The sequence below is a fragment of the Xenopus tropicalis genome, chromosome 3 (genome assembly GCF_000004195.4).
Source record: "Xenopus tropicalis strain Nigerian chromosome 3, UCB_Xtro_10.0, whole genome shotgun sequence".
In the NCBI taxonomy this organism is placed as follows: Eukaryota; Metazoa; Chordata; class Amphibia; order Anura; family Pipidae; genus Xenopus; species Xenopus tropicalis.
In genome coordinates, this window is record NC_030679.2 from 132769252 (window position 1) to 132794547 (window position 25296).

Sequence of the window (25296 nt, forward strand, 5' to 3'; positions counted from 1 at the left end):
GTAATTATATCTTAGTTGGGATCAAGTACAGGTACTGTTTTATTATTACAGAGAAAAAGTATCAGTTTTAAAATTCTGAATTATTTGATTAAAATGGAGTCTATGGGAGATGGGCTTTCTGTAATTTGGAGCTTTCTGTATAACGGCTTTCCGGATAAGGGATCCCATACCTGTACTTAAAAAGGCAGAAAATAAAGGAGAATATAAGCTTACTTCCCCTTCAGAGAATATATGCACATTTTTAGATTCAGTTTTTCACTTTTTTTTAAATAAATCCATTCGGACCATATAAAGGAGTTCTAGAAAGACACCGACACATAGGAATTAAGGCATCCTTTAATCAGTCTGAATAGGATATTTACACATATATACAAAAATAAGATCTGGCAATTGTCCCAGAACCCCGGCATGATAAATCCCCACAAGCAATTAATCTCAATTAATGCCAATATCACTCATAAACAAAGTGTTCCAGGACAGGGCGTGCAGAACTCCCAGAGAACGCAGTGTTTATAGCACGTAGTGCAGTCAAGTGCAAGCTCTGTTGGTTTCCTGCTCATGAGAGGAAATCACTGGGAATCATCCCTGGGGGGGAAAGTAATATATTGTTTTACTGTTATTATCATTGTATTCCTGCCTACTCCTGCCCATACCAGAGATCCCAGTTGTCCCTGGATCATTCCCTGTCCCCCTGGCAGTTTGGTGGGGCAGAGCCAGAGGCCTCATACACGTGGCCCATTGTATAAAGTGCAAAAAACTTGTCTGTAAACAAGGACTTGCCGTTATCTCATGAATACTGCAATGCCTGCCTTCAGCATCTCTGTATTCATAATGGCAGTGCTTGGGCATCCCCTTGGACACCCCCTAGCTTGCACATTATTTAAAGCTAAGGAATGCCAATGGGCTGAGCCCTGTGCTAACAATCTGGGCATTCAGTATTGGGCCGACCTACCTGTGTTGCACATAATAAGCAGAGAACAGACCGCAGCGGCCATTGCTCCATGAAAAACTGGACCTTAAGGCAGTCTTGCACTCTAGCAATAATAAATACATTTTACGCTAAAAAAATGAATGTGGACTTTAAACTTGGGTGGGCAGAATCATATGGTTAACCCACCCCACTCCCCAAGCAGCAGTGTTTCCCTTTTTATTTGCTTCAATCAGAGAGCTATGATCCAAACTTTAATATAAGGCTCTAGCAAAGGCCTTGTTGCTAGGTTGGTTAGCATAGCAACCACAAAGCATTTAAAATTGCTAACTGGAAAGCTGCCAAATAATTGAAACAATTGATTAAAAAAAAGCCTTAGCATCTCATTGGTTGCATTATTTGTGAGTTGGATGTGCATGATAATAATAAGAAGCTGAATGACAAGCCGATGAGTCCCTTCTGCCCTTATACAGGTGCCACTACCAGTTCTCCCCATCCATACAGAAACATAAGCAAGTCAGCTCCAGGCTGAAGTACTTAAATATTCTCACCAATCACAGTCAGCTCCGGGCTTCAATAAATAGATCACACAAGCACAATCAGGTCTCACTCCATATCTTATTACTGTACTCATTAGAGTGTCAGTTCCTGTGAACAAGGAAATCTTCTTTCAGGAAGTCCCTGATGATCTTGTTGACTTCCTGCGGTCGGTCCTGCTGCAGCCAATGGCTGGCGTTGGGTATGATTTCTGCCCTGAACGGGGCGCGGACATACTGCTGCATCTCTGGCACCATGGCAGCTTCCAGGAAGGCGTCGTGTTCCCCCCACAGGAGCAGCGTCGGGACAAGGACATCCTGGGCTTTCACTGGAAAAAATCTGCAGGATTAAAACAAACAAAAACTTGGTTTAATAACCAGGAGGGGGTTTCTGGGTACTTTAACACTGCAATATCAAGTAGGGTGTTGTAGTTTAACAATATCTGCAGGGTGTCTACTTGCCCTCGACCTGGCCTATATCATACTGACAGCTCATTTAAAATGCCCTTCCCTTATTCGCTGGGCCGCCAGATGCTTTTTGGATAGTCAAGGTCAAAAGGGTGCGAATGTGAACTCCATGAAAAGGAGGGAAGGATCCATTTTTGTTTCACAGTGGGAGGTCCTGGGATTAACCCCTCCCACATTACTCCACTTTAAATATATGACTAATGCAGCGCTTTCTATTTTCTCACTGAGCACCCAGACAGTTTTACGCAGCCCCCCCACCCAGCTGCCAGATGCCTTTGTGCCCTGGGCTCTTTTCTCTGTGCATTCTCTCCCAATCAGCTTTGAACTCCCAGCCCCCACCCCTTGTGCTTTCCTGTGGCTTCATTCCTTTCCTAATGGACCTTGTAATGTCTGGAGGGCACAAAACTATCAGTAGTACAAAGTGCGGGGAGCTCCACCCTTTCACGGCGCAGGGTGAAAACCTGACCAGGATCTAATCTGCCTTTACTGAGACGTGACGGGGACATGTTTTGCCCCAGAACTGCACAAATTAAAATACAAATTGCGGTGATCAAACTGCACTTGACTTGTTATTTGGAATTACTGCCCTACAAAGGGTTGTTTATATATATTTGGGGGCTGTAATTGTAGGTGCAACCTGTGTCCCACTGACCCATAGCTATACATTACAGCACCCAAACATGCACCAGTGGTGTAAGACTTAAGGTCCCCCTACAAGGGCTGATAGTAATAGCTAATCGGCCCGTGTATGGGCACTTTCAATGGGCCTGCCCGACCGATATCTGGCCTGAAATCGGCCAGATCTCGATTGGGCAGCTTAGAAAATCCAGTCGGATCAGGGACCGCATCGGCTCGTTGATGCGGTCCCCAAACCGACTTTACCTATGCCCGTCATAATAATTCAACTGTTTGGCCCCAGGGCCAAACAACCAAATTACCCTGGATTCTCCCAATATCGCCCACCCGTAGGTGGGGATATCGGGAGAAGATCCGCTCACTTGGCGATGTTGCCAAGCGAGCGGATCTGCCAGTGTATGGGGACCTTTAGCCGTGGCCCCATCACATTATTGTGGCGACCCCCTGGCACAGAGGGGAGGCTGAAGGGATTATGTGAATCCTGGAGGACAGGTGAATGTACAGGATGGGGAGTGCAGACCATTTCCTATTAGTACAGGTTATGCCACTTGTCTGTGCCACAGGAATAAAGGCTGTTCTTGTTGCTGGATGGGTCGCAATGAGAGCTTACAATGGCCTGTTTGGATAAGGCTGCACGTTGGTACCACTGGGGTCCTTGGTTTTTCTAATGTGCCCGATAGCTTTCTACCTATTGGCTGGGTGGGCAGTCAAGAAACCCCCGATACGCAAGCCATTAAGCTGCCAGCTCGAAGTGGGCATATGGCTAGGCTGCTTACAGCCGAACAGTAGCATTTCTCAGCAAGCAAACTTTCCAGGCCCCTGAGAGTTGTGAGTACACTAATAATACATACAGCCTCTCCCTCACTGTCACACATGTGTAATACAGCCCATAGGCAGTGGCTGAGAGCAGCAGTGGGGGGTTGTTGGCCTTTCATGTACCAGCTGCTGCCCCCAGGCTTTGAAGCTCTGACACAAGGATATTTCCATTTTAGCTCTCTGGCCGCAGTACTGGAGTGGGATAGAAATATCCAATGTATGTGAAGGCAATGGCACAAGAAGCGGTGCTGGATTCCCACACTATAATTACGCCGGCAGTAAAAGCCCCACGTGCCATAGCCCTAACGTATATGTAAATAGTTTGATCCCCCCTGCCTCGAGACCTCACGTCACTTTTCCCCTGCTGGTTGCCCCCTGAATGGAGCATTTCTGTTATTGCCGCAATCTGCACTGTACCATTGTCACTCAGCTGCAGGGGGTATTCTGTACCTTATTCTAAGCAGCACTGTACCCCCTGCTGGGGAAATCTTCTCATCCAATTGAATGTAAGACCCGCTCTCTTGCCCAGAGTAGTGTAACAGGGAAAGCACTTTACAAGGCACCCCTGCTGCTAATAAACATTAGTCCATTCAGGGCAGCCAAGTCTTGGTAATGGAAGAGTACAGCCCCATCTCCATTAAGCACTGCTTGTAGCCCGGAGGGAGGGGGGGGAGAATTACAAAATACCATCTCCATGGGCATCATGTGTGGTCCTTCCTCTCTCACCCGAATAGGTTCCTGTAGTAGTTGAGTGGAGGTGTCAAGGCTCCTTTCTGGGACGGGTAGTATACAAAGGCCTCTACCTCTTCCTTACTCAGCTTGCACTCCACATTCTGTATCCCATGAGTGGCATCCGTCAGTGGCTTCTTTATGTGCTGTGAGGAGATAGTAAAATGGACAAGTTACACCACCCTCGACACACACAGTCTCTTGCCTCCTGGTGGTAACGTAAGGGGGTCCTTACCCTCTTTATGGACTATGATATTGGCAGCGCTTTGCATAAAGCCAGTGGGGGCTTACCCCCCATACATAATAAATGAATGTCTTAAGTACATCCATCATGTGTGGGACAATGAGGCTGTAGGAGGCCTCAGCCAAGGCAGCCTGTGGTGCGTTGCCATTTCAATAGAGATGCACAGTCTCAGGCTTTCTTTGTTCCCGTAGGGCAGGTCTATCTACAGGCCCCTGTCAACAGCTTTGTGTGCATCCCAGCATGTTGCAAGATCAGTATCCTATTGGGTACTTCCCCTGATGTCAATTTCTATAGCTTTAGGGTAGTACAGGTGGTCAGCTTACACCAGTGATCCCCAACCAGTGGCTCGGGGGCAACATGTTGCTCACCAACCCCTTGGATTTGTTCCCAGTTTCCTCAAAGCAGGGGCTTATTTTTTAATTTCTGGTTAGGAGTCAAGATTTGATTATATAAAAGCTCAGTGTAACATAGCCAAAATAGCCATTTATAGCTCTTATTTGCACCTCCAGGAACCTTTTCCATGCTTGTGTTACTCTCCAAAACTTTTTCCATTTGAATGTGGCTCACGGGTATAAAAGGTTGGGGATCCCCTGGCTTAGACCATCCTGGGATCCAACCAAGTTCTACCATGAATTGTTCAATTGTCCACCAGTCCCACATGGTCAACTGTAACTAGAGGGACTTTAAAGGGGAAGGAAAAGCTAAGCCAAAATGTTAGGCACCCCCAAGTGACTTAGATCGCTTACCTTGTACCCTGGGCTGGTGTCCCTGTTAGGAGAAAAAAGCACCAGCCCGGGGCACCTGTAGGAAGCGCTTCCTCCTTCCTTCCTCTTCTGCCGGCGAAATCCGTCGGCCGGCCCATGCGCAGTAGAGTGAAAAGCCGACTTTGTTGTTTAAGTTCCACTATTCACTCTACTGCGCATGCGCGCGCAAGCGAATAGGAAGGAGGAAGGGATCGCTGCTACCCTGGGCTGGTGCTGTTCTCTCTATATATGGAAATATTTATAGTGGACGGGGGGGGGCGGTCTGTGGCAATTCAAGGGGTGGGTCAACTTTATGTTTCAGAATAGACAATTCTAATCAACTTTTCATTATCTATTTTTTATAGTTTTTTTAATTATTTGCCTTCTTCTTCTAACTCTTTGCAGATTTCAAACAGGGGTCACTGACCCCGGCAGCCAAAAACCTACTGCTTAGTGAACTACAGTTTAAACTTTATTTTTTAGTCCTTATTTTTCTATTCAAGCCCTCTCCTATTCATATATCAGTCTTTCATTCAAACTACACCCTGGTTGCTTAGGTCATTTGGATCCTAGTAACCAAATAGCTGCTGAAACTCCAAACGGGAGAGCTGCTGAACAAAAACTAAATTAAAAAAAAAATAATTAAAAAACTAAAAAACTACAAAAGACCAACTGCATATTACTTTCTACATCATACTAAAAGTTAACAACTTGACCGGTAAAAACCAATTGCTTATTGGTATAAATAAATCTAAAGCAACTGGACTTGTTAAGTAATCATTGAAGACGTTTCACTACTCATCCGAGCAGCTTCTTCAGTTCAACTGACTGGTATGGGAAGTCCTCAGCATATATACTCTTCCACTAATCCAATCACAATGGCACTATGTAACTCTTCAGAGAGGTGACATCTGAAACTCACAGAGGTGTGAATGCTGTGGACTGAAGAAAACTGAAGAAGCTGCTCGGATGAGTAGTGAAACATCTTCAATGATTACTTAACAAGTCCAGTTGCTTTAGATTTATTTATACTAGATATACCATGACCTGGATGAATGAAAATCTTCATAGTCAATTGCTTATTGGTTGCTATGGGTGATTATACAGGGACATCTTTGCTCCATGTTACTTCACATGCCTGACTGAATCTATGGGGCGTATTTATTAACACTGGAGACAAACATCGCCCATTAGCAAATTAGATTTGAATGGTCACAAGTTAGAAAACAAAAGCAAAAGCAAACATCTGATTGGTTGCACTATTTCATGTCTACAGGGGAACACATAGAACACAAAGTCTTTTTACTACGAGGCAGGAAGATTGGGAGATGCCATAATGGTTACCCAACAAGACACAATGCACTTTTATAAAGCACTGCCCTCTAGTGGTCAAAACGAGTGTCCACATGACTAGTATAGTCCTCACCTCAAAGTCTCTCAGGGAGAGAAGGATTTCTGGAATGAGTGGGAGCTGGAAGAGGAAGACATATCGGGAGGAGAACAGCTGAGAGGGGTGGGAGAGCACATAATCTGAGGAGAGAGGAGCAAGCCATTATTAAATAATGTCAGTAGTAGAACAGACTTTCACTAACAGCGCAACACATTATGCCCTGCCACTAGATGGCGTTACTGGAATTGTATATGCCATCTAAGATCTCAGTTCCAGCAGCTACTTCATTGTTTAGAAAACACGTTTAAGTTTCAACTCAGTCAGGTTCAGGTCCCCACACCACGACAAGGACTATTAAAGAGTAGTTTATTATTGTAGGCCTGTACAACTCTCCTACATGATCATAACCATGGATCTGCCCTTCGTGGGCCACATCTGCCCGTTGATTATGGCAGCCCTGACTGGTCGGAACGTGGCTGCACAGTAGAGCACTCATTAGTGGTCTGATAATCATCCAGATTTCACTAATAAAAATGTCAGTACAAAATCCATAAAAGAGGCAGCTGTGTGTAAGAGCACATGAGTGTTATAAGCATTTTAAAGGATAAGTAAACAACAGCAACACCTGCTGGTCAGTTCCTGTAACTGCACAGTCAGAGAGATATACCTTCAGAAGGAAAACAGAGAGTGTTCTGATGTTGCTTTGCTCAGGAAGGAGATGATCTCTTTCCTGAGCAGAACAACATCAGAACATTTCTCTGTTTTCCTTCTGAAGGTATATCTCTCTGACTGTGCAGTTACAGGAACTGACCAGCAGGTGTTGCTGTTGTTACAAAATTCATTATATTGGCAGTTATTAAAAACTTTAATTGCTCTGAAACTGAAAAAAAAATGAAAGCAGTGCTTTAAAAAATGAATGTCAATTGCAAGTGTGTAGATCAGCACCTTGAGCAATTTTACATAGATTTTTTTTAAAGGTTTACTTATCCTTTATGGCAGTCTATGACCTTTCTGGTGTTACACTCTATATGTATTGCTCATTGGATCACCGTGAAAAGCTGAAGGATGAGGCGCATTCATGACGATGAGGTGAGTGACCATATCACGGTGTCGAACAGCAAAGGTCCAAGCTAAAGTGCCTCCCCAGTCATGGCCAACCAGCACACAGCGCGAGTAACCTGAATGGAAGGATACGGTGTTATAAGTAAACATTCCTTTTCCATGTGAATATATAATCCATCACCAAGCACCTCTGTCTGCTGGGAACATGATCCAGAGATATTACCCATCAGCATGCATTTAACGGTCACAGTCACGTGGTTTTAAGGCTTCTGCATGCACTCTGATATAGGGGCATGGGGGGAGCTATGTAAGCAGCACACCCACATATCTACGTAGCCCAGTACCCCAGTCAGTACTCCCAATAGCCCCCCTGAGTGTTATACTTGCGATAGGCTGCTGTACCACATATACTGCACCACTCACATCCCACCATGGAACAATACAAAGTCTGGCCCTACCATTGCTGCATTACCTTCATAAATGAACGGCAGTGCCTGACCATAGGGAATACCTACCAAGTCCTCTGATAAGATCCTGTAAGTCTTGAAGTAGGATCTCCATTTTGTAATCTTCCAGCCTGGAGGGGGCGTCTGATCCTCCAAATCCCCGGAGGTCTATGGCGACTGTCCGATACCCATTGGAAAACTCATCCAGTTGGTACCTCCATGAGTACCTGTCCCACAGCAAAGGAGAGAGAATAATTATAAAGACTATTGACAGGGCATTATGATAAGGGACAGTTGATTCTTAATAGGCAATATCCTTTATATGTATATATATATATATATATATATATAAGTTGGGCTCCCCTCATCATAAAACATAAAATAAAACCCAAATCAGGAAAAATACTGACTGTAGTGAAAACAGATTGCTCAAAAAAGACATCTGGGCACTTTTGCAGTTTACAATCATTTTTAGTGGTTTCTGAGATATTAGCTGCTTTATACTCCTAATAGCAGGCTGAACAGATTGAAGGCCAGTGTATCAGCACCCCTAGCTGTCTGTGCACTTTCCTTGCCTGTAATCAGTTAACCCTAGGGTTGCTGACTGAGTTTCTGAGCCAAAAGTCTGGTATTAGCAGTCTACAACTGCTAATAACCGCTAAAAAAATGTATATAGCTAAAGTGCACAGAGGACCAGTCTGTTTATTTTTGGGGTTTGCATACCCTTTAACTGCCAGCCGATTTGGTCATGGCAGTACTTTTGCCAGACAGTTTTTCAACATTTTTTGCTCTTTCACTTTTGGGTCCTTTCCTAGAGGGTACTTTTAGTTTACCCAAGAAAGCAAGATATTGTTTTTTCTGGGACAACCTAAGCTTTCAAAATATGCTAAAAGTTGTGTGTAATTACACTTCTGTAACAAGATATAGGCTTCTAAATGTCTAAAAAAAACATCTTAAAAACATAAATTATTTTATGCACAAAAATAGAACTGATTTGGAAAGTTCAATGTCTCTTAAATGCGCCAATGCCAAATATGCACAGATTTATGGAGATTTTTCACTAAAAAAAACATAAGTTCACCCCAGAAAGCCATATATTTTTGACAAGTACACACTCTGCCGAGTCCAAAATGGGTACCCATGTCTATGTACTCCAAAGTACCCAAGCACAAAGCTTTCCTTAAACTGGCAATTTTGATGATATTTCCAAAAAAATACCAAGATAAAACACCCTGAATTTGAATGACAGGGGTCTACTGAACGGTTTGATGCCCAATATGTATAGGTTTACCTAAGTATGCGGCATGTAGGGGCCCCAATGTGAACATACCCCCATATGATCGATCATTTCTGGCATTTTAAGCTTCTGCAAAATCAACACATTTACATCATTATATGTGGGATAATGGTAGTAAAAAGTACATTCACCCCAGAAAGCCATATATTTTTGGAAAGTACACATTCCCCTGAATCCAAAATTGGTACCCACGTCTTTCTACTCCAAAGTACTAAGCCCCAAAGCTTTTCCTAAAAAAAACACCTCAAGACTACTTTGCAGCATCTTATCTCCTACAGGTCATTAGGTAACCATATAACACAATTTTAACAGTTGCCCAATGTACATAGGATTATCAACGTACATGGCACTCAGAAACCCTAAAATATACCGTGTGCACACTAATTTAATGGCTTACATTTACCTAAATCATAAACGTATGGCCAGTTTTCCGTATGGAAAAGCTGCAAAAAAGTAGGGTTGTCCCTGAAAACCATATATTTTTGGAAAGTACACATTCAGACAAATCCAAAATGGGTAAATATTTCTTTATACCCAAAACTACCAAATGGCAAAGCATTCCTAAAATGAGTTGTTTTGATGGCAATTCTTAAAATCGCCTAAATATGCTGCAATTTGTCGCATTTATCTTGCATACAAAGTCATGTCATACCTAAATATGAACTATGAATTTGTTCACCTACCACCTCAGCTTCTGCAAACTGAGCCTCCAGACTGCATATTATGTGCCGTAACACCCCTTAACTGTACAGAGACCCCCAGAAAACCATATGTTTTTCTGACAAAATGTCTTTAATGCATAAAACAATTAGGCAAATCAATTAAATAACAAAATAAATGATTTGACAACATAGTCAGTGGTCAGAATACCTGATCCAATGGTCACGCTGTGAAATTAATAGTTTTTAGGGGGAAAAACAAAAGACAAAACAATAAAATAAATCTGGTCCTACAACAATCGCATCCCAGGACTGACTTGGCAACCCCCTTGGTTTGTTGCCTAGGGGTTGGGGGTGCATTTGACTCTCTGCACTGGCGGCAAAAGCCACCAGTGCGGAGAGGACCACTTGGCAGTGCTTGGCCTTTTTCTGCAAGCATGTATCACATACAGTATGTGCTTAGCAGTAAAAGTAATAAATAAGTAGGTAAAGGAGACAATGGACCATAACACAGGGGCCCAAACACTTACGCTACCAGAGCGTAAAATATATTAGGGTTTTTTTTGCATAACCCAGAACAATCAGTCGAGGCTGCTAAAGATTTATGTACAGGGGCACTGAACAGGAAAGACCTACAAATGCTGTTCCTATATAAAAACATTTAACATAATAGCAATGAAGACATCAGAAAAGACTGGAGAAAGGGACTGAAACTATCCAAGTGCCCCCAGGAGTAAGTGATGGAGTAGGCGACAGAAAGGCCAGATGGGGGTAAGACTGGGGTGAATGCCTTTTTGCTCTCCTAATTCCTAATCTTAGTTATGATAGTTAGAATTTCGGATGAACACTATTTTTTTTCGTTTGTAAGTCATAGAACTTTGGCTGAAAAGGCAAACTTTAGATATAGCGGTTCAGGCCCAGACTGGCAATCTGTGGGTTCTGGCAAATGCCAGGGGGGCTGCTGTAAGAAGCCATAGACAGTCACTATTTATTGGGGCTGTTTGGGCCTCTGAGTATTTGAAATGCTGGGGCTTTAGTCTCCTTGTACAAAAGGTAAATAAAGCAATGTTTAATTACCAGTTCTCAGGGAAGCCATGAAGGAGCAGCATTAAGGGGTTCCTTTTATCCCCAGAAGCAACGTAATGGAAGCGAATTCCAGAATCCTATAAAAAAAAAATACAAGAGCGTCAGAGTGATTTGGACAACCCATAATTCCATTCAGTACTGTGTCCTGGGCCCCTAGAAACCACAGGGTCTGCTGCCTCGGCAGTTAGGGTGGGTGGGACAAACTGGGCTAATCCAACCTTTGGTCATCCCAACAATCAGATCATGGGGTTTGTGTGCAATCCTGTTGGCACGTACCATATCCACTGCCCAAAAGGATTTAATCTTTCTGATAACGATATAAATTTAATCACATCAGATATTAGTGCGGGGGGTACATTTTGGAATCATGAACAGAACAACTTCTGTCCAGTGAGCCATTATCAGTCTGTATGACATCAGCTTTAGTGTCACATCTTCAGCCTTGCATGTATAGTCAGGGCCAATTTATAGCATAGGGCAGACAGGGCACTGGTTTTGTGCTCCCAGTATCACAGGGGACGTACTGGGTGGGAACACAGATAAGAATAAAAATTGAATACTTTCCATAAAGCATGGATATATCCAAACAGCAACCATTTAGCCTTCAGCTGTTGGTGGAACACTGGGAGTTGTAGCACAACAAGAGCTGAAGGGCTGCAAAATGGACATCCCTGATTTCTGTAAGTTGTTTCTTTATGGGCTCCGTCTCCCTTAGGGCTGTGACAGACAGGTAGATTAGCCCCCAAGACAAATCTCCCTTGTTGCGGGTGACTATTGTCCCTGAAATGTCATCCTCTCAAGGCAACTTCCATGATTTCGGGAAATCGCGGCGCCGCGTATGCCATCCCACCGGTGATTTACATTCTAGCCGGTGGGATGGCATTTCAGGGAGATGTCGCCCGCGACAAGGGAGATTTGTCGCGGCAACTAATCTCCCCGTCTGTCACAGCCCTTAGGGTGAAGACACACGGAGTTACTAGTAGCAGCTACTTGTTGTGGCTACTAAATAAAACAATGCTGATCATTTACTGATAACTGTCTCTACGTGTGTTTTAGCAGAGGCAATTCTCAGTATTGTCTATGGCAGGGTTTAGTAGCCTTGAAAAAGTAGCTGCTACTAGTAGCCCAGTGTGTCTTGACCCTTAGGGTGAAGACACACTGGGCTACTAGTAGCAGCTACTTTTTTAAGGCAATTAACTCCAGAAAATCCCCTGCCATAGACAATACTGAGAATTGCCTCTGCTAAAACACAGGTAGAAACAATTATCAGTAGATGATCAGCATTGTCTATTTTAGTAGCCACGACAAGTCGCTGCTACTAGTAGCTCCGTGTGTCTTCACCCTAAGGGCTCTGGCACACGGGGGAGATTAGTTGCCCGCGATAAAACTCCCTGTTCGCGGGCGACTAATCTCGTGAGTCTTTTTCGGCGATTTGCGCGAAATCGCGCCGCCGCGTCTGCCATCCCGCCGGCGACTTACATGTTCGCCGGTGGGATGGCAGGGGTAGGCAACTCGGGGAGATTAGTCGCCCGCGAACAGGGAGTTAATAGCGGGCGACTAATCTCCCCCGTGTGCCAGAGCCAGCGGGATGGCACACGCGGTGGGGCGATTTGCGTGAAATCGCACCGCCGCATCTGCCATCCCGCCGGCGACTTACATGTTTGCCGGTGGGATGGCAGGGGTAGGCAACTCGGGGAGATTAGTCGCCCGCGAACAGGGAGTTTTTTCGCGGGCGACTAATCTCCCCCGTGTGCCAGAGCCCTAAAGAGCACAGTAAGCCAGACATACCTACAAAGCTCTTATTACCCTACCCATTGTTTTGACCATCCATACCTTCATCCTGATGTATCCATGCTGCCCATGAGCGCTGCTTGTCAGACATGCAGGAGCAGCTTTGCGAGGCCCCCAGCGAAATGCACTGAGTGGCCCCCGAGTCAGTAGCCGTAAAGCGTCAGGTATATAGGACACGGCTGCCAGCAGCGCTGCCACATACACCAGGACCCAGAAGAAGACTCCAGTCACCCGCAAGGCAGTCCTCGTCACTATCAGGAGAAGGCGGGACAGGTAAAGCTGCATAGCTCCGCCTCCAAGTTTTCCTCATGGGCCTGGAGAGAAACAGTTACATTACTTAGCATGCCTTATACAGTACCGTGCAATATCCCTATACAGTTGTCATTTATTTTCTATTGTATGTCTTTATCCCTCAATGGAACGATCTCCATGGGCACAAAGTACCAGTATGATTATACTGAACAACAACTCCCAGAATCCCCTGCAGAACAATGTGGTTTGACTCTAGCTTGCAGTTGGCTGGACATTACTGGTTTAAAGCTGCTTTGGCCACATAACAACTTTGACACCTCTACAGTTGATGCTGAACTATTCCTCCCTTCATTCATCCTTGGGGAGCTAGAGCTTGTAGTTCATCAGCAGGTGGAACAATTCAAAGATAATGCACAGGATAAAGGGGACTATCAGAAACATACACAAACACAATACAGTCAGCCCCATACAGGAATAGAAAGCTTATATTTAAGCACAGGTTACACTAAATCCTCCAATGCAAGGTACATCACCTGTTACCATCTCTCCTTCAGCACTGAGGACAATGGACAGTCTCCGCCCCAAGTCAATTCTTTCGCGCATACTCATTGGACTAACGTGATGTCTGTCCGTATAGTATAACGCATTCCCGCTTTCTATTGGCTACTTGAGACACCCATCATGTTTGCTTGAGCCCCGTAGGTATCAGCGCTAGGTCGCGCAGTAGAGTAAAGTTCAAACGAGAAAGTTACGAGGGGGGGGGGAAGCGAAGCAGAAGCTGATTGGTTGGAAGGCGGGGGCCAGGCTGCTGGCCCCAGAATTGATTGACAGCGAGTGCAACCTATAATAAGATATTTTCTTTTCCGTCAGTATTCCTTGGGAATATCCGGCATTTGCTTGAGCACTTTAGGCTGGGTTGATGCGCATGGGGCAATTCCAGAAGTGCATCGTTTCAATGGTTTTTTTGCTACCTTGTTTTTAGCTAGTTCGATTTGGCGTTGTCATGACAACAAGTTTCCTTGGCAATCTCAAGAACCGAATTTGTAGACAGGGGGGATAATAGCTTCTGGGAAGGGACTGTGGCTGTGGGATAGCAGGTATAGTAGGGAGAGATGGTGCCTATAGTAGCAGTGGGATAATAGCCTCTGGGAAGGGACTGGGGCTGTGGGATAACAGGTATAGTAGGGAGAGATGGTGCCTATAGTAGCAGTGGGATAATAGCCTTTGGGAAGGGACTGGGGCTGTGGGATAGCAGGTATAGTAGGGAGAGATGGTGCCTATAGTAGCAGTGGGGGGATAATAGCCTCTGGGAAGGGACTGGGGCTGTGGGATAGCAGGTATAGTAGGGAGAGATGGTGCCTATAGTAGCAGTGGGATAATAGCCTCTGGGAAGGGACTGGGGCTGTGGGATAGCAGGTATAGTAGGGAGAGATGGTGCCTATAGTAGCAGTGGGGGGATAATAGCCTCTGGGAAGGGACTGTGGCTGTGGGATAGCAGGTATAGTAGGGAGAGATGGTGCCTATAGTAGCAGTGGGATAATAGCCTCTGGGAAGGGACTGGGGCTGTGGGATAGCAGGTATAGTAGGGAGAGATGGTGCCTATAGTAGCAGTGGGGGGATAATAGCCTCTGGGAAGGGACTGTGGCTGTGGGATAGCAGGTATAGTAGGGAGAGATGGTGCCTATAGTAGCAGTGGGATAATAGCCTCTGGGAAGGGACTGGGGCTGTGGGATAGCAGGTATAGTAGAGAGAGATGGTGCCTATAGTAGCAGTGGGGGGATAATAGCCTCTGGGAAGGGACTGTGGCTGTGGGATAGCAGGTATAGTAGGGAGAGATGGTGCCTATAGTAGCAGTGGGATAATAGCCTCTGGGAAGGGACTGTGGCTGTGGGATAGCAGGTATAGTAGAGAGAGATGGTGCCTATAGTAGCAGTGGGGGGATAATAGCCTCTGGGAAGGGACTGGGGCTGTGGGATAGCAGGTATAGTAGGGAGAGATGGTGCCTATAGTAGCAGTGGGATAATAGCCTCTGGGAAGGGACTGTGGCTGTGGGATAGCAGGTATAGTAGGGAGAGATGGTGCCTATAGTAGCAGTGGGATAATAGCCTCTGGGAAGGGACTGGGGCTGTGGGATAGCAGGTATAGTAGAGAGAGATGGTGCCTATAGTAGCAGTGGGGGGATAATAGCCTCTGGGAAGGGACTGGGGCTGTGGGATAGCAGGTATAGTAGGGAGAGATGGTGCCTATAGTAGCAGTGGGATAATAGCCTCTGGGAAGGGACTGGGGCTGTGGGATAGCAGGTATAGTAGAGAGAGATGGTGCCTATAGTAGCAGTGGGGGGATAATAGCCTCTGGGAAGGGACTGGGGCTGTGGGATAGCAGGTATAGTAGAGAGAGATGGTGCCTATAGTAGCAGTGGGATAATAGCCTCTGGGAAGGGACTGTGGCTGTGGGATAGCAGGTATAGTAGAGAGAGATGGTGCCTATAGTAGCAGTGGGATAATAGCCTCTGGGAAGGGACTGTGGCTGTGGGATAGCAGGTATAGTAGGGAGAGATGGTGCCTATAGTAGCAGTGGGGGGATAATAGCCTCTGGGAAGGGACTGTGGCTGTGGGATAGCAGGTATAGTAGGGAGAGATGGTGCCTATAGTAGCAGTGGGGGGATAATAGCCTCTGGGAAGGGACTGTGGCTGTGGGATAGCAGGTATAATAGGGAGAGATGGTGCCTATAGTAGCAGTGGGATAATAGCCTCTGGGAAGGGACTGTGGCTGTGGGATAGCAGGTATAGTAGGGAGAGATGGTGCCTATAGTAGCAGTGGGGGGATAATAGCCTCTGGGAAGGGACTGGGGCTGTGGGATAGCAGGTATAGTAGGGAGACATGGTGCCTATAGTAGCAGTGGGGGGATAATAGCCCCTGGGAAGGGACTGGGGCTGTGGGATAGCAGGTATAGTAGGGAGAGATGGTGCCTATAGTAGCAGTGGGATAATAGCCTCTGGGAAGGGACTGTGGCTGTGGGATAGCAGGTATAGTAGGGAGAGATGGTGCCTATAGTAGCAGTGGGGGGATAATAGCCTCTGGGAAGGGACTGTGGCTGTGGGATAGCAGGTATAGTAGGGAGAGATGGTGCCTATAGTAGCAGTGGGGGGATAATAGCCTCTGGGAAGGGACTGGGGCTGTGGGATAGCAGGTATAGTAGGGAGACATGGTGCCTATAGTAGCAGTGGGGGGATAATAGCCCCTGGGAAGGGACTGGGGCTGTGGGATAGCAGGTATAGTAGGGAGAGATGGTGCCTATAGTAGCAGTGGGATAATAGCCTCTGGGAAGGGACTGGGGCTGTGGGATAGCAGGTATAGTAGGGAGAGATGGTGCCTATAGTAGCAGTGGGGGGATAATAGCCTCTGGGAAGGGACTGTGGCTGTGGGATAGCAGGTATAGTAGGGAGAGATGGTGCCTATAGTAGCAGTGGGGGGATAATAGCCCCTGGGAAGGGACTGGGGCTGTGGGATAGCAGGTATAGTAGGGAGAGATGGTGCCTATAGTAGCAGTGGGGGGATAATAGCCTCTGGGAAGGGACTGGGGCTGTGGGATAGCAGGTATAGTAGGGAGAGATGGTGCCTATAGTAGCAGTGGGGGGATAATAGCCTCTGGGAAGGGACTGTGGCTGTGGGATAGCAGGTATAGTAGGGAGAGATGGTGCCTATAGTAGCAGTGGGATAATATCCTCTGGGAAGGGACTGGGGCTGTGGGATAGCAGGTATAGTAGGGAGAGATGGTGCCTATAGTAGCAGTGTGGGGATTATAGCCTCAGGGAAGGGATGGGGCTGTGGGATAGCCGGTATAGTAGGGAGAGATGGTGCCTATAGTAGCAGTGGGATAATAGCCTCTGGGAAGGGACTGGGGCTGTGGGATAGCAGGTATAGTAGGGAGAGATGGTGCCTATAGTAGCAGTGGGGATAATAGCCTCTGGGAAGGGACTGGGGCTGTGGGATAGCAGGTATAGTAGGGAGAGATGGTGCCTATAGTATCAGTGGGGGGATAATAGCCTCTGGGAAGGGACTGGGGCTGTGGGATAGCAGGTATAGTAGGGAGAGATGGTGACTATAGTAGCAGTGGGATAATAGCCTCTGGGAAGGGACTGGGGCTGTGGGATAGCAGGTATAGGAGGGAGAGAAGGTGCCTATAGTAGCAGTGGGGGAATAATAGCCTCTGGGAAGGGACTGTGGCTGTGGGATAGCAGGTATAGTAGGGAGAGATGGTGCCTATAGTAGCAGTGGGGGGATAATAGCCTCTGGGAAGGGACTGTGGCTGTGGGATAGCAGGTATAGTAGGGAGAGATGGTGCCTATAGTAGCAGTGGGGGGATAATAGCCTCTGGGAAGGGACTGGGGCTGTGGGATAGCAGGTATAGTAGGGAGAGATGGTGCCTATAGTAGCAGTGGGGGGATAATAGCCTCTGGGAAGGGACTGTGGCTGTGGGATAGCAGGTATAGTAGGGAGAGATGGTGCCTATAGTAGCAGTGGGGGGATAATAGCCTCTGGGAAGGGACTGTGGCTGTGGGATAGCAGGTATAGTAGGGAGAGATGGTGCCTATAGTAGCAGTGGGGGGATGATAGCCTCTGGGAAGGGACTGTGGCTGTGGGATAACAGGTATAGTAGGGAGAGATGGTGCCTATAGTAGCAGTGGGGGTATAATAGCCTCTGGGAAGGGTCTGTGGGACTGTGGCTGTGGGATAGCAGCACTTAAAAGGAGAATGACTGATACAATGTAACATTACTTCTTTTTAAATTATTCTCCATCATTTATGCAAGGAGTTGCTTTATAACCCTTATTTATAATGAGGGTTAGAGTAGTCACTTTTTCATACAATGGACTGGAAACGGAATGGGCGGGTGCTTAGGCAACACATTAAAGATGCAGGTTTCGTTGATAATCCAATTAACTGCAATAAATAACAGGAGGCGAACTGAGTAGAAATGATTTGGTGTTTTTTAGTGTTGTCGATCCCATAAAAAAATGTATCAAGTTATCTTCTCAGCCCAGAGACACAGACACAGCTGCTGCCTGTAAGATAAAGCTCAGTGACACTTTTGGTTTAGCTTATGATTGATGGCAGTGCCAGTTATGTGTAGCACTCAGATACATTGTTATCTTGCATTATACTGCTTCCCTTCCTCAGTGAGATTCTCAGCACTTCTGCGCACAGGGAATCTGGAATATTTGGCAGTTAAACTGAAAAAATGCCTTGAACAAAAAAAACTCCTGGAATTGCTGCTAACGATGCACTAGGGGGCATATGTCCAAAGGTGTGGAAAGAATTGAAGTTTCCAATTTGGTTTAAAAAAAATGTAATGTTATACTTAGCAATTCTGGAAACAACTGACTGCAAAGACCAAACCTGCATGTTATAAAGATGGATTTTTAAAGAAGGTTAAACTGATAAGTTGTACATCTTTCTGTAGCTGTGTATGGTGCCTGCCTGACTGATATCTATGCAGTACCATAGATACAGGGTCAGACTGGGGGTTGCAGGGCCCACCAGGGCTCCCGCCCCAGGGGCCCTGCAGGTGCCCCCCCGCAGGGCCCCCACTAACCCCCCCACCGCGTATAAATTGAACGCGTCAGGGGAGGAACAGTCAGTAGGGGGAGCGCCGGCAAAGGTCGGACTGGGCCGCCGGGATTTTTCCCGGTGTCCCGGCGGCTCAGTCCGACCCTGTGAAGACACACAAAGCTACTTAGAAGCAGCAACTTGTCACGGCTACTAAACCCCAGAAAATCCCCTGCCATAGACAATACTGAGAATTGCCTTTGCTAAAACACATGTAGAGACAATTATTAATAAATGATCAGCATTGTCTATTTTATTAGCCGTGACAAGTAGCTGCTACTAGTAGCTCTGTGTGTCTTCACTCTTAGGGCTCCAACTCATAAGCGTTTGTTTCTGCGTTCTGCTGCAGAAGAAAACAATGCAAGGGAAAGCAGGAGATGCCCCCAGTAGCTCCTGATCTGCTGCTGATTCCCTTTGCAAGTTCTGTGTTACTGTCAGTTACTGAACTTAGGGACTGATGCACAATATACTGTAAATAGAGAATATAAATGTCACATTATAAGGCTGATTACTAATGCTGATAATTATTATATGGCAGCTAATAATCAGCCATGTAGACCAACTTCATTTTCTTTTTAATAATTTGTGACAACCCCTCAGCTTAGTTTCTCAACAATTGCCCAGAGCTCACTGAGCATGTGCAAAGTCACTGACACTCCTAAATTGCAGTATGGTAGTGATGTGCGGGCCGAGCTGATACCTGTGGGTCGGATGGGTTCGGGCCGTCTTCTGCACATCACTTGCAGGTTGCGGGCGGGGCCGGGTTGAGCTCTTCCGCTCACCCTCCCCTTGACTTAACAATGCTGGCTGCCTCTTCCACCTTGTGAATTTATAGGTGCGTGCCTGACATGCCCCACCCCTTTGGGACATCACTGCAGGCGCACTGAATTTCTGACTGCAGGGCTGCAGATGAAAAAGTTATATTATTTATATATATATCGATAAACAACAAGTCTAATAGTTAAACATGCAAACATTTATTGGTTCTAATTATTTGCAAAAACTTAAAAAACAAACCATACTATACCAAACGACAAACAGGTGCATCCCAGTGCCAAATGGTCCCCATATGGAGCACCCAATGGTGCGAAATGCGTTAGGATGGCGGAGTATGGGGACCATTTGGCACTCGGATGCACCTGTTTGTCATTTGGTATAGTATGGTTTGTTTTTTGAGTTTTTGCAAATAATTAGAACCAATAAATGTTTATATGTTTAACTATTAGACTTGTTGTTTATCGATATATATATAAATAATATAACTTTCATCTGCAGCCCTGCAGTCAGAAATTCAGTTACCTGGTTGCTATGGTCTCACTTTGCCAATCAACCAGGCAGCAGCTTAAAAGGGTAGTTCACCTTAAATTAACTTTTAATATGACATAGATGTTGATATTCTAAGACAATTTGCAGTTGGTCTTAATTTTTTATTTTTGACGTTTTTTTTCGGTTATTTTGCTTTTTTGCTCAGCAATTCTCCATTTGGTATTTTAGCAGCTAACTGGTTGCTATGGTATTATTTACCCTAACAACCAGGCAGTGGTTTAAACAAGAGATGGGAATGTAAATAGAAGAGGGCCAGCACTGAAAGAGAAGTAATAAAAAGGTGCAATAACAAATAAAATTGTAGCCTCACAGAGGAATAGTTGCTTAGTTTGGCTGTTGGGGTTAGTGACCCCCATTTGAAAGAAAAGAGAAAGGCAAATAATTAAAAAACTATCAAAAATAAATAATGAACACCAACTGCAAAGTTGCTAAGAACTGGTAATTCTATAACATACTAAAAGTAAAATAAACTAAAATACTGATAGCTCTAGCTTGAGAAGGAACTTGTCTTGTTGCTAGGGTACGCTCACCCCAGCAACCTGTCTGAGATATACATTTCGGACAAACTTCCTTTTAGTTTAGTGCTTTGGCATTTATCGGGTTGAGGCACCATTCATTCACCATCCGACCCGCTTGCGTTTCCGTAATTAGTCAAGCCCTCAGCCTCGCAATTCGTCCGCCTTCACCGAAAACATTTTCTCCATTGAATCCCCTTTGAGAGTCACGTACGCCCCCAGCGCCGCTTACGCTTTACGTTGCGGTGTATGGGCGAGAGGAGTGGGAGAGGCTGGGTGTAGCCGCAGCTACGCGGCCCTATGCGCATGACGTCACGGTACGTAGCGGCGGCGCTGGCGCTGTGCGAGGAAGGAGCCCAGGGAGCGAACGCTCGGTGAGTCTCCATTAGTCCCGGGCAATCACCGCACCGGTATCTTTGGCTGTATTCAACCACTGACAGCGGCCGGATCTCTCGCTGCCCTGTCCGCCACTCCCGCTGCCCGGTGGGGCCCTTACAGGTGAGTTCAGGGCCGCGTCCCGCCTATTCCTCCATATACACACTCGAACATGGGCTTCGTTGGGCCCGCATTGCGTAACTGAAGGAACATGGTGGGAGGAGTTTTCTAATTTGCCTGCTGTGGCTACGCTGTTTGCGTTGCGTTTTCCTTTTGTTGCTGTATTAGCTTTGCACGGGAAGCTTACGTTGTTTGCGTAATGTTAGGTTGGATAAGGCGGTGTTACGCTAACTACGTAAAGGCGGGAAAATTCCCCCGCTGCAAGCCTTTGCGATATCCTGCCTACGTTGGTTGGCAATGCTGGAGGATACTTGTCTTGGCCAGGGGAAGTGTTTTTATGTAAACAGGTATATAGCGCATAGTATGTGCCTTATCGGTTCGCCACTGACAAAGCTGCTGGTTGAGATATTGCGCCCGATATACGTGAGGTAAAGGGGCGCTGTAAATGCTGTGTTGTTGCACGATGCAGACAGAGAACTGATCAAACCCGGTACGGGCCCCTCCTCCTCCAGGGGTTTATATCTGCCAGGGCTCCGACCCAATTCCGATCATGTGAAATGGGCGGATAGCGCTACGTAATAGGCGTATTAGCTGCTGGAGGGGGCGGGGTAAGCTTACGTTGTTTGGGTAACTTACGCCTGACATTCGACTGTGTACGCAGTGTGTGTTCAATCACATGTATTGTGGCTTTACGCAGTTTGCGTACATAGTGGAATGTATTGTAACCAGAAGCCAATGTTTGTGGTCGTGAGTGAAGAGCTCTGTCTGTATAAATACATCCGTGTAGTTCTTAAAGCGTCACTATAATGAAATGAATGTGTCTTGGCTGTGGTCTGCCTGTCATTGCTCCATGTGTGTAGGCAGGGGCTTCCCTTCATATGTTAGCAGGGGGTATCTATTAGAAGTTACTTGATTGGGGGTGAAAATTTCTGTTTTAGGTGTTTAAAAAGTTTCAGCTTGGTGGATGTATGTTTCTCTCTTTTTAGAATGAGCTGCTGTGTGTCATTTTTATTATTATTTGCCATACATAGATACAAAGTATTATTCATGGACCGTACTATATATACATTTAATATCGTTTCCATTCAGCTTTTTCCTGTCAGTGTTGTATGTTTTTTGGATATCCAGGTAGATCACTAATTGAATAGTTAATCCCGACCTGCTTGTTTTCTTTGATTGGTTTGCTGACACTTGTACAGTTGTCTTTATTAATAATAAGATTTGTTGGTGCTTTTATTTGCCCTTTTCAGTTAAAATACAGCTTTTTTTAACGGGGTGTCAATTTTCAAATAAAAACGCTGCATTTGGTCGACATAAAGGTGAACTCCACCAAAAAAATTCTTTGCATTCTGAAAGAAAATGCAGTTCTAAGCAACTTTTCAATGTACATTAAAGGGGTCGTATTGGTGCAATGAACAGGGTTTGTGCTAAACATACGTTTTGCCTATTTCATGCACTAAGCAGGGCAAAATGTGAAAATGAAACTGAAATTGAAACTAAAGCCACATTTAACTTCTGTAAGTCTGTAGTACCGGGCTATTAATCTTGTGTGAACCAATCAGCAATTTGCTCTCATCAATCTGTTCCAAGTAGAACAGTAAAAGAAAATGTCTGGTTGCTGTGGTCTACAGCCCTGGTGCAAGGGTTTGTAAATGTGCCCGCTGTGTTGTCTAACCTCTAGTTAAATAACACATTGTTGTGCCCTCTTATTTCATTGCACTTGAAACATCTCCTGCTCAGTCAGACTGCAAGAGCTCCAAGGATTTTGGTCGAAGACACATTGAGCTACTAGTAGCAGCTACGTGTTAGGGCTCTGGCACACGGGGAGATTACATTTTTGCCGGTGGGATGGCAGGGGAAGGCAACTCGGGGAGATTAGTCGCCCGCGACAAAACTCCCTGTTCGCGGGCGACTAATCTCCCCGTGTGCCAGAGCCCTTAGGGCTACTAAACACCAGAAAATACCCTGCCATAGACAATACTGAGAATTGCCTAAAACAGACATAAAGACAATTATCAGTAAATGATCAGCATTGTCTATTTTTGTAGCTGCTACTAGTAGCTCTGTGTGTCACCCTAAGGACAGTGGCACACGGGGAGATTAGTTGCGATAAATCATCACTGTCACAGGTGATGAATCTCCCCGATATGCCATCCCACCAGCAAGAATGTCAATCACCAATGCGAGGGAATATGCATCGCTTTGGTCGCCCGAAGTTGCCTCACAAGGAAACGTGGGGCGCGTCCAAAGCGTTGCGAATGCCCTCCCACCGGTGATTGACATTCTTGCCAATGGGATGGCATTTAAAGGAGATTAGTCGCTTGTGGTAGTGAAGATTTATCGCGGGCAACTAATATCCACCTGTGCCACTGCCCAAAAAGGCAGTCTTACCCCAGTTTCATTCCCATTCACCTGTATTGAGCCGCATTTCTCATTCTACTGCTCAGATCAGATTTAACATTTTACTTTGATGATCCTGTGTAGTCAGATCACATGGAAATTGCTTGTGGTTGCATCATGAGGATTGCTACCAGGAAGGTTGTGTTTATGCTTTCTAGCAAGACTAGCTACACAGATTACTGGATGGATCCGGACCCAGTCTGTCCAACTTCATTCCCAAACCAAGGGAATTCATTTAAAGTTGTCCCTATCTTTGCTGCTATAACAGCTTCTGCTCTTCTGGGAAGGTTCCCACTAGATCAGGGGCCACCGACCTTTCTTATTTGTGAGCCACAGTCAAATGTAAATAGACTTGGAGAGCAACAACAGCATCATAAATCTTGATGGAGGTGCCAAATAAGGCCTAAGATTGGCTATTAGGCAGCCTCTATGCACACTCTGGTTACAGGGGGCTTTATTTGGTAGGAGACCTTGTTTTTATTCAATCAAAACTTGCCCCCAAGTCAGGAATTCAAAAATAACTACCGGGTTTGGGGGCACTGAGAGCAACGTTCAAGGGGTTGTTGAGTAACATTTTACCCCCGAGCCACTGGTTGGGGATCACTGCACTAGATGTTGAAAGATTGTTGGTGGAATTTGCTTCCATTCAGCCACAAGTGCATTAGTGAGGTTGGGCACTGATGTTGGCTGACTCACTGTCCAGTTGGTCATTTGAGCCTTCAAGCATTTGGTTTAAGGAACAGTAACACCATAAAACGATGGTGTAATTGTAATATAATATTTTGTTGCCCTGCACTGGTAAAAATTGTTTGTTTCCCTCTATATATGTACTAATAGTTTATATAAATAAACTGCTGGGCAGCCATTTAAAAAAGAAAAGGCACAGGTTACATAGCAGATTACAGATAAAGCACCATTATATTCTACAACGCTTATCTGTTATCTGCTATGTAACCTGTGCCTTTTCTTCTTTGAATGGCTGCCCCCAATATTTCCTACCAAATAAAGCCCCTGTAAGCTGATAGGGTGCATAGAGGCCCCTAATAGCCAATCTTAGCCCTTATTTGGCACCTCCATGAACTTTTATGGTGCTTGTGTTGCTCTCCGAGTCTTTTTATATTTGACTGTGGCTCACAAGTAAGAAAGGTTGGGGATCCCTGGTATACATTAAAATGACACATGCTTCTAATAAGTAGTTTTTATGCTAATGTTGCTTCAACAGGCAATTTGAACTTTATGTGAGTGTTCAACCAGAGGACATGCACATTTAGGTGCACCTTTCCCTTGAATTATCTTGGGGCTGGGGAGGACTCAGTACAGTGCAGAGCTGTTATGAACAGTAAGAGAAAGTGAAACAAATAACTGCTGATGCATGCTGTATACATTTCTAGTAACAAATTCACGACAGAAGACCCTGAGTTTGCCGCTATTAGATACAGGCGTAATTCACACTTATCATTTCTAGACAGACCTTGTGATATATATTTACTTTTCTCAAAAAAGGGATTGTAATGGGTGATTTGCTGTCTGTTCCTAAATAATATAATACTTTGTGATTAGTTCATTACTTTAAGGGTGAGGACACGCAGAGCTACTTAGTAGCAGCTACTAAACACCAGAAAATACCCTGCCATAGACAATACTGGGAGTTGCCTCTGCTAAAACACTCGGAGACAATTATCAGTAAATGATAAGCATTGTTTATTTTTGTAGCCTTGACAAGTAGCTGCTACTAGTAGTTCCATGTATCTTTACCCTAAGTGACTCAGCTGGATTAACTACAATATCTGTCCCACTAAATTGTTAGTGTTACTGACCCTAATTGCAGTTGATGATCAGAGGTGAAAGGTTCTTACTGCAGGGTACA

At 45.4% G+C, this 25296-nt stretch overlaps 2 protein-coding genes across 7 annotated transcripts in view; one reads left to right on the top strand and one right to left on the bottom strand.

Annotated features, from left to right (window-relative positions):
- Window positions 1-318: 318 nt before the first annotated feature.
- On the bottom strand, window positions 319-19500 carry ephx3 (epoxide hydrolase 3). Of its 5 annotated transcripts, none has more exons than XM_031898060.1 (8): window positions 19394-19500; window positions 12874-13145; window positions 11032-11117; window positions 8068-8225; window positions 7540-7668; window positions 6527-6630; window positions 4111-4259; window positions 319-1804 (listed from the first exon to the last, which is right to left on the bottom strand). In XM_031898060.1, exons 2-8 carry the CDS (start codon window positions 13114-13116, stop codon window positions 1570-1572), a joined length of 1104 nt encoding a protein of 367 aa, XP_031753920.1. In that variant the 5' UTR covers window positions 13117-13145; window positions 19394-19500; the 3' UTR covers window positions 319-1569. The 5 variants fall into 5 exon arrangements, with proteins under 5 accessions (XP_031753920.1, XP_031753918.1, XP_031753919.1 ...); XM_031898058.1 differs by lacking the exon at window positions 19394-19500 and adding an exon at window positions 13617-13722; XM_031898059.1 differs by lacking the exon at window positions 19394-19500 and adding an exon at window positions 13527-13598.
- A 1247-nt stretch (window positions 19501-20747) lies between these two features.
- Window positions 20748-25296, top strand: part of brd4 (bromodomain containing 4) — a 33111-nt gene continuing 28562 nt past the window's right edge. The window contains exon 1 of one of the 2 annotated variants that reach the window (XM_018091980.2): window positions 20748-20908. In XM_018091980.2, the coding sequence (XP_017947469.1) occupies window positions 20835-20908 (74 nt within the window). In that variant the 5' untranslated portion in view covers window positions 20748-20834. 2 annotated transcript variants of the gene reach the window in all.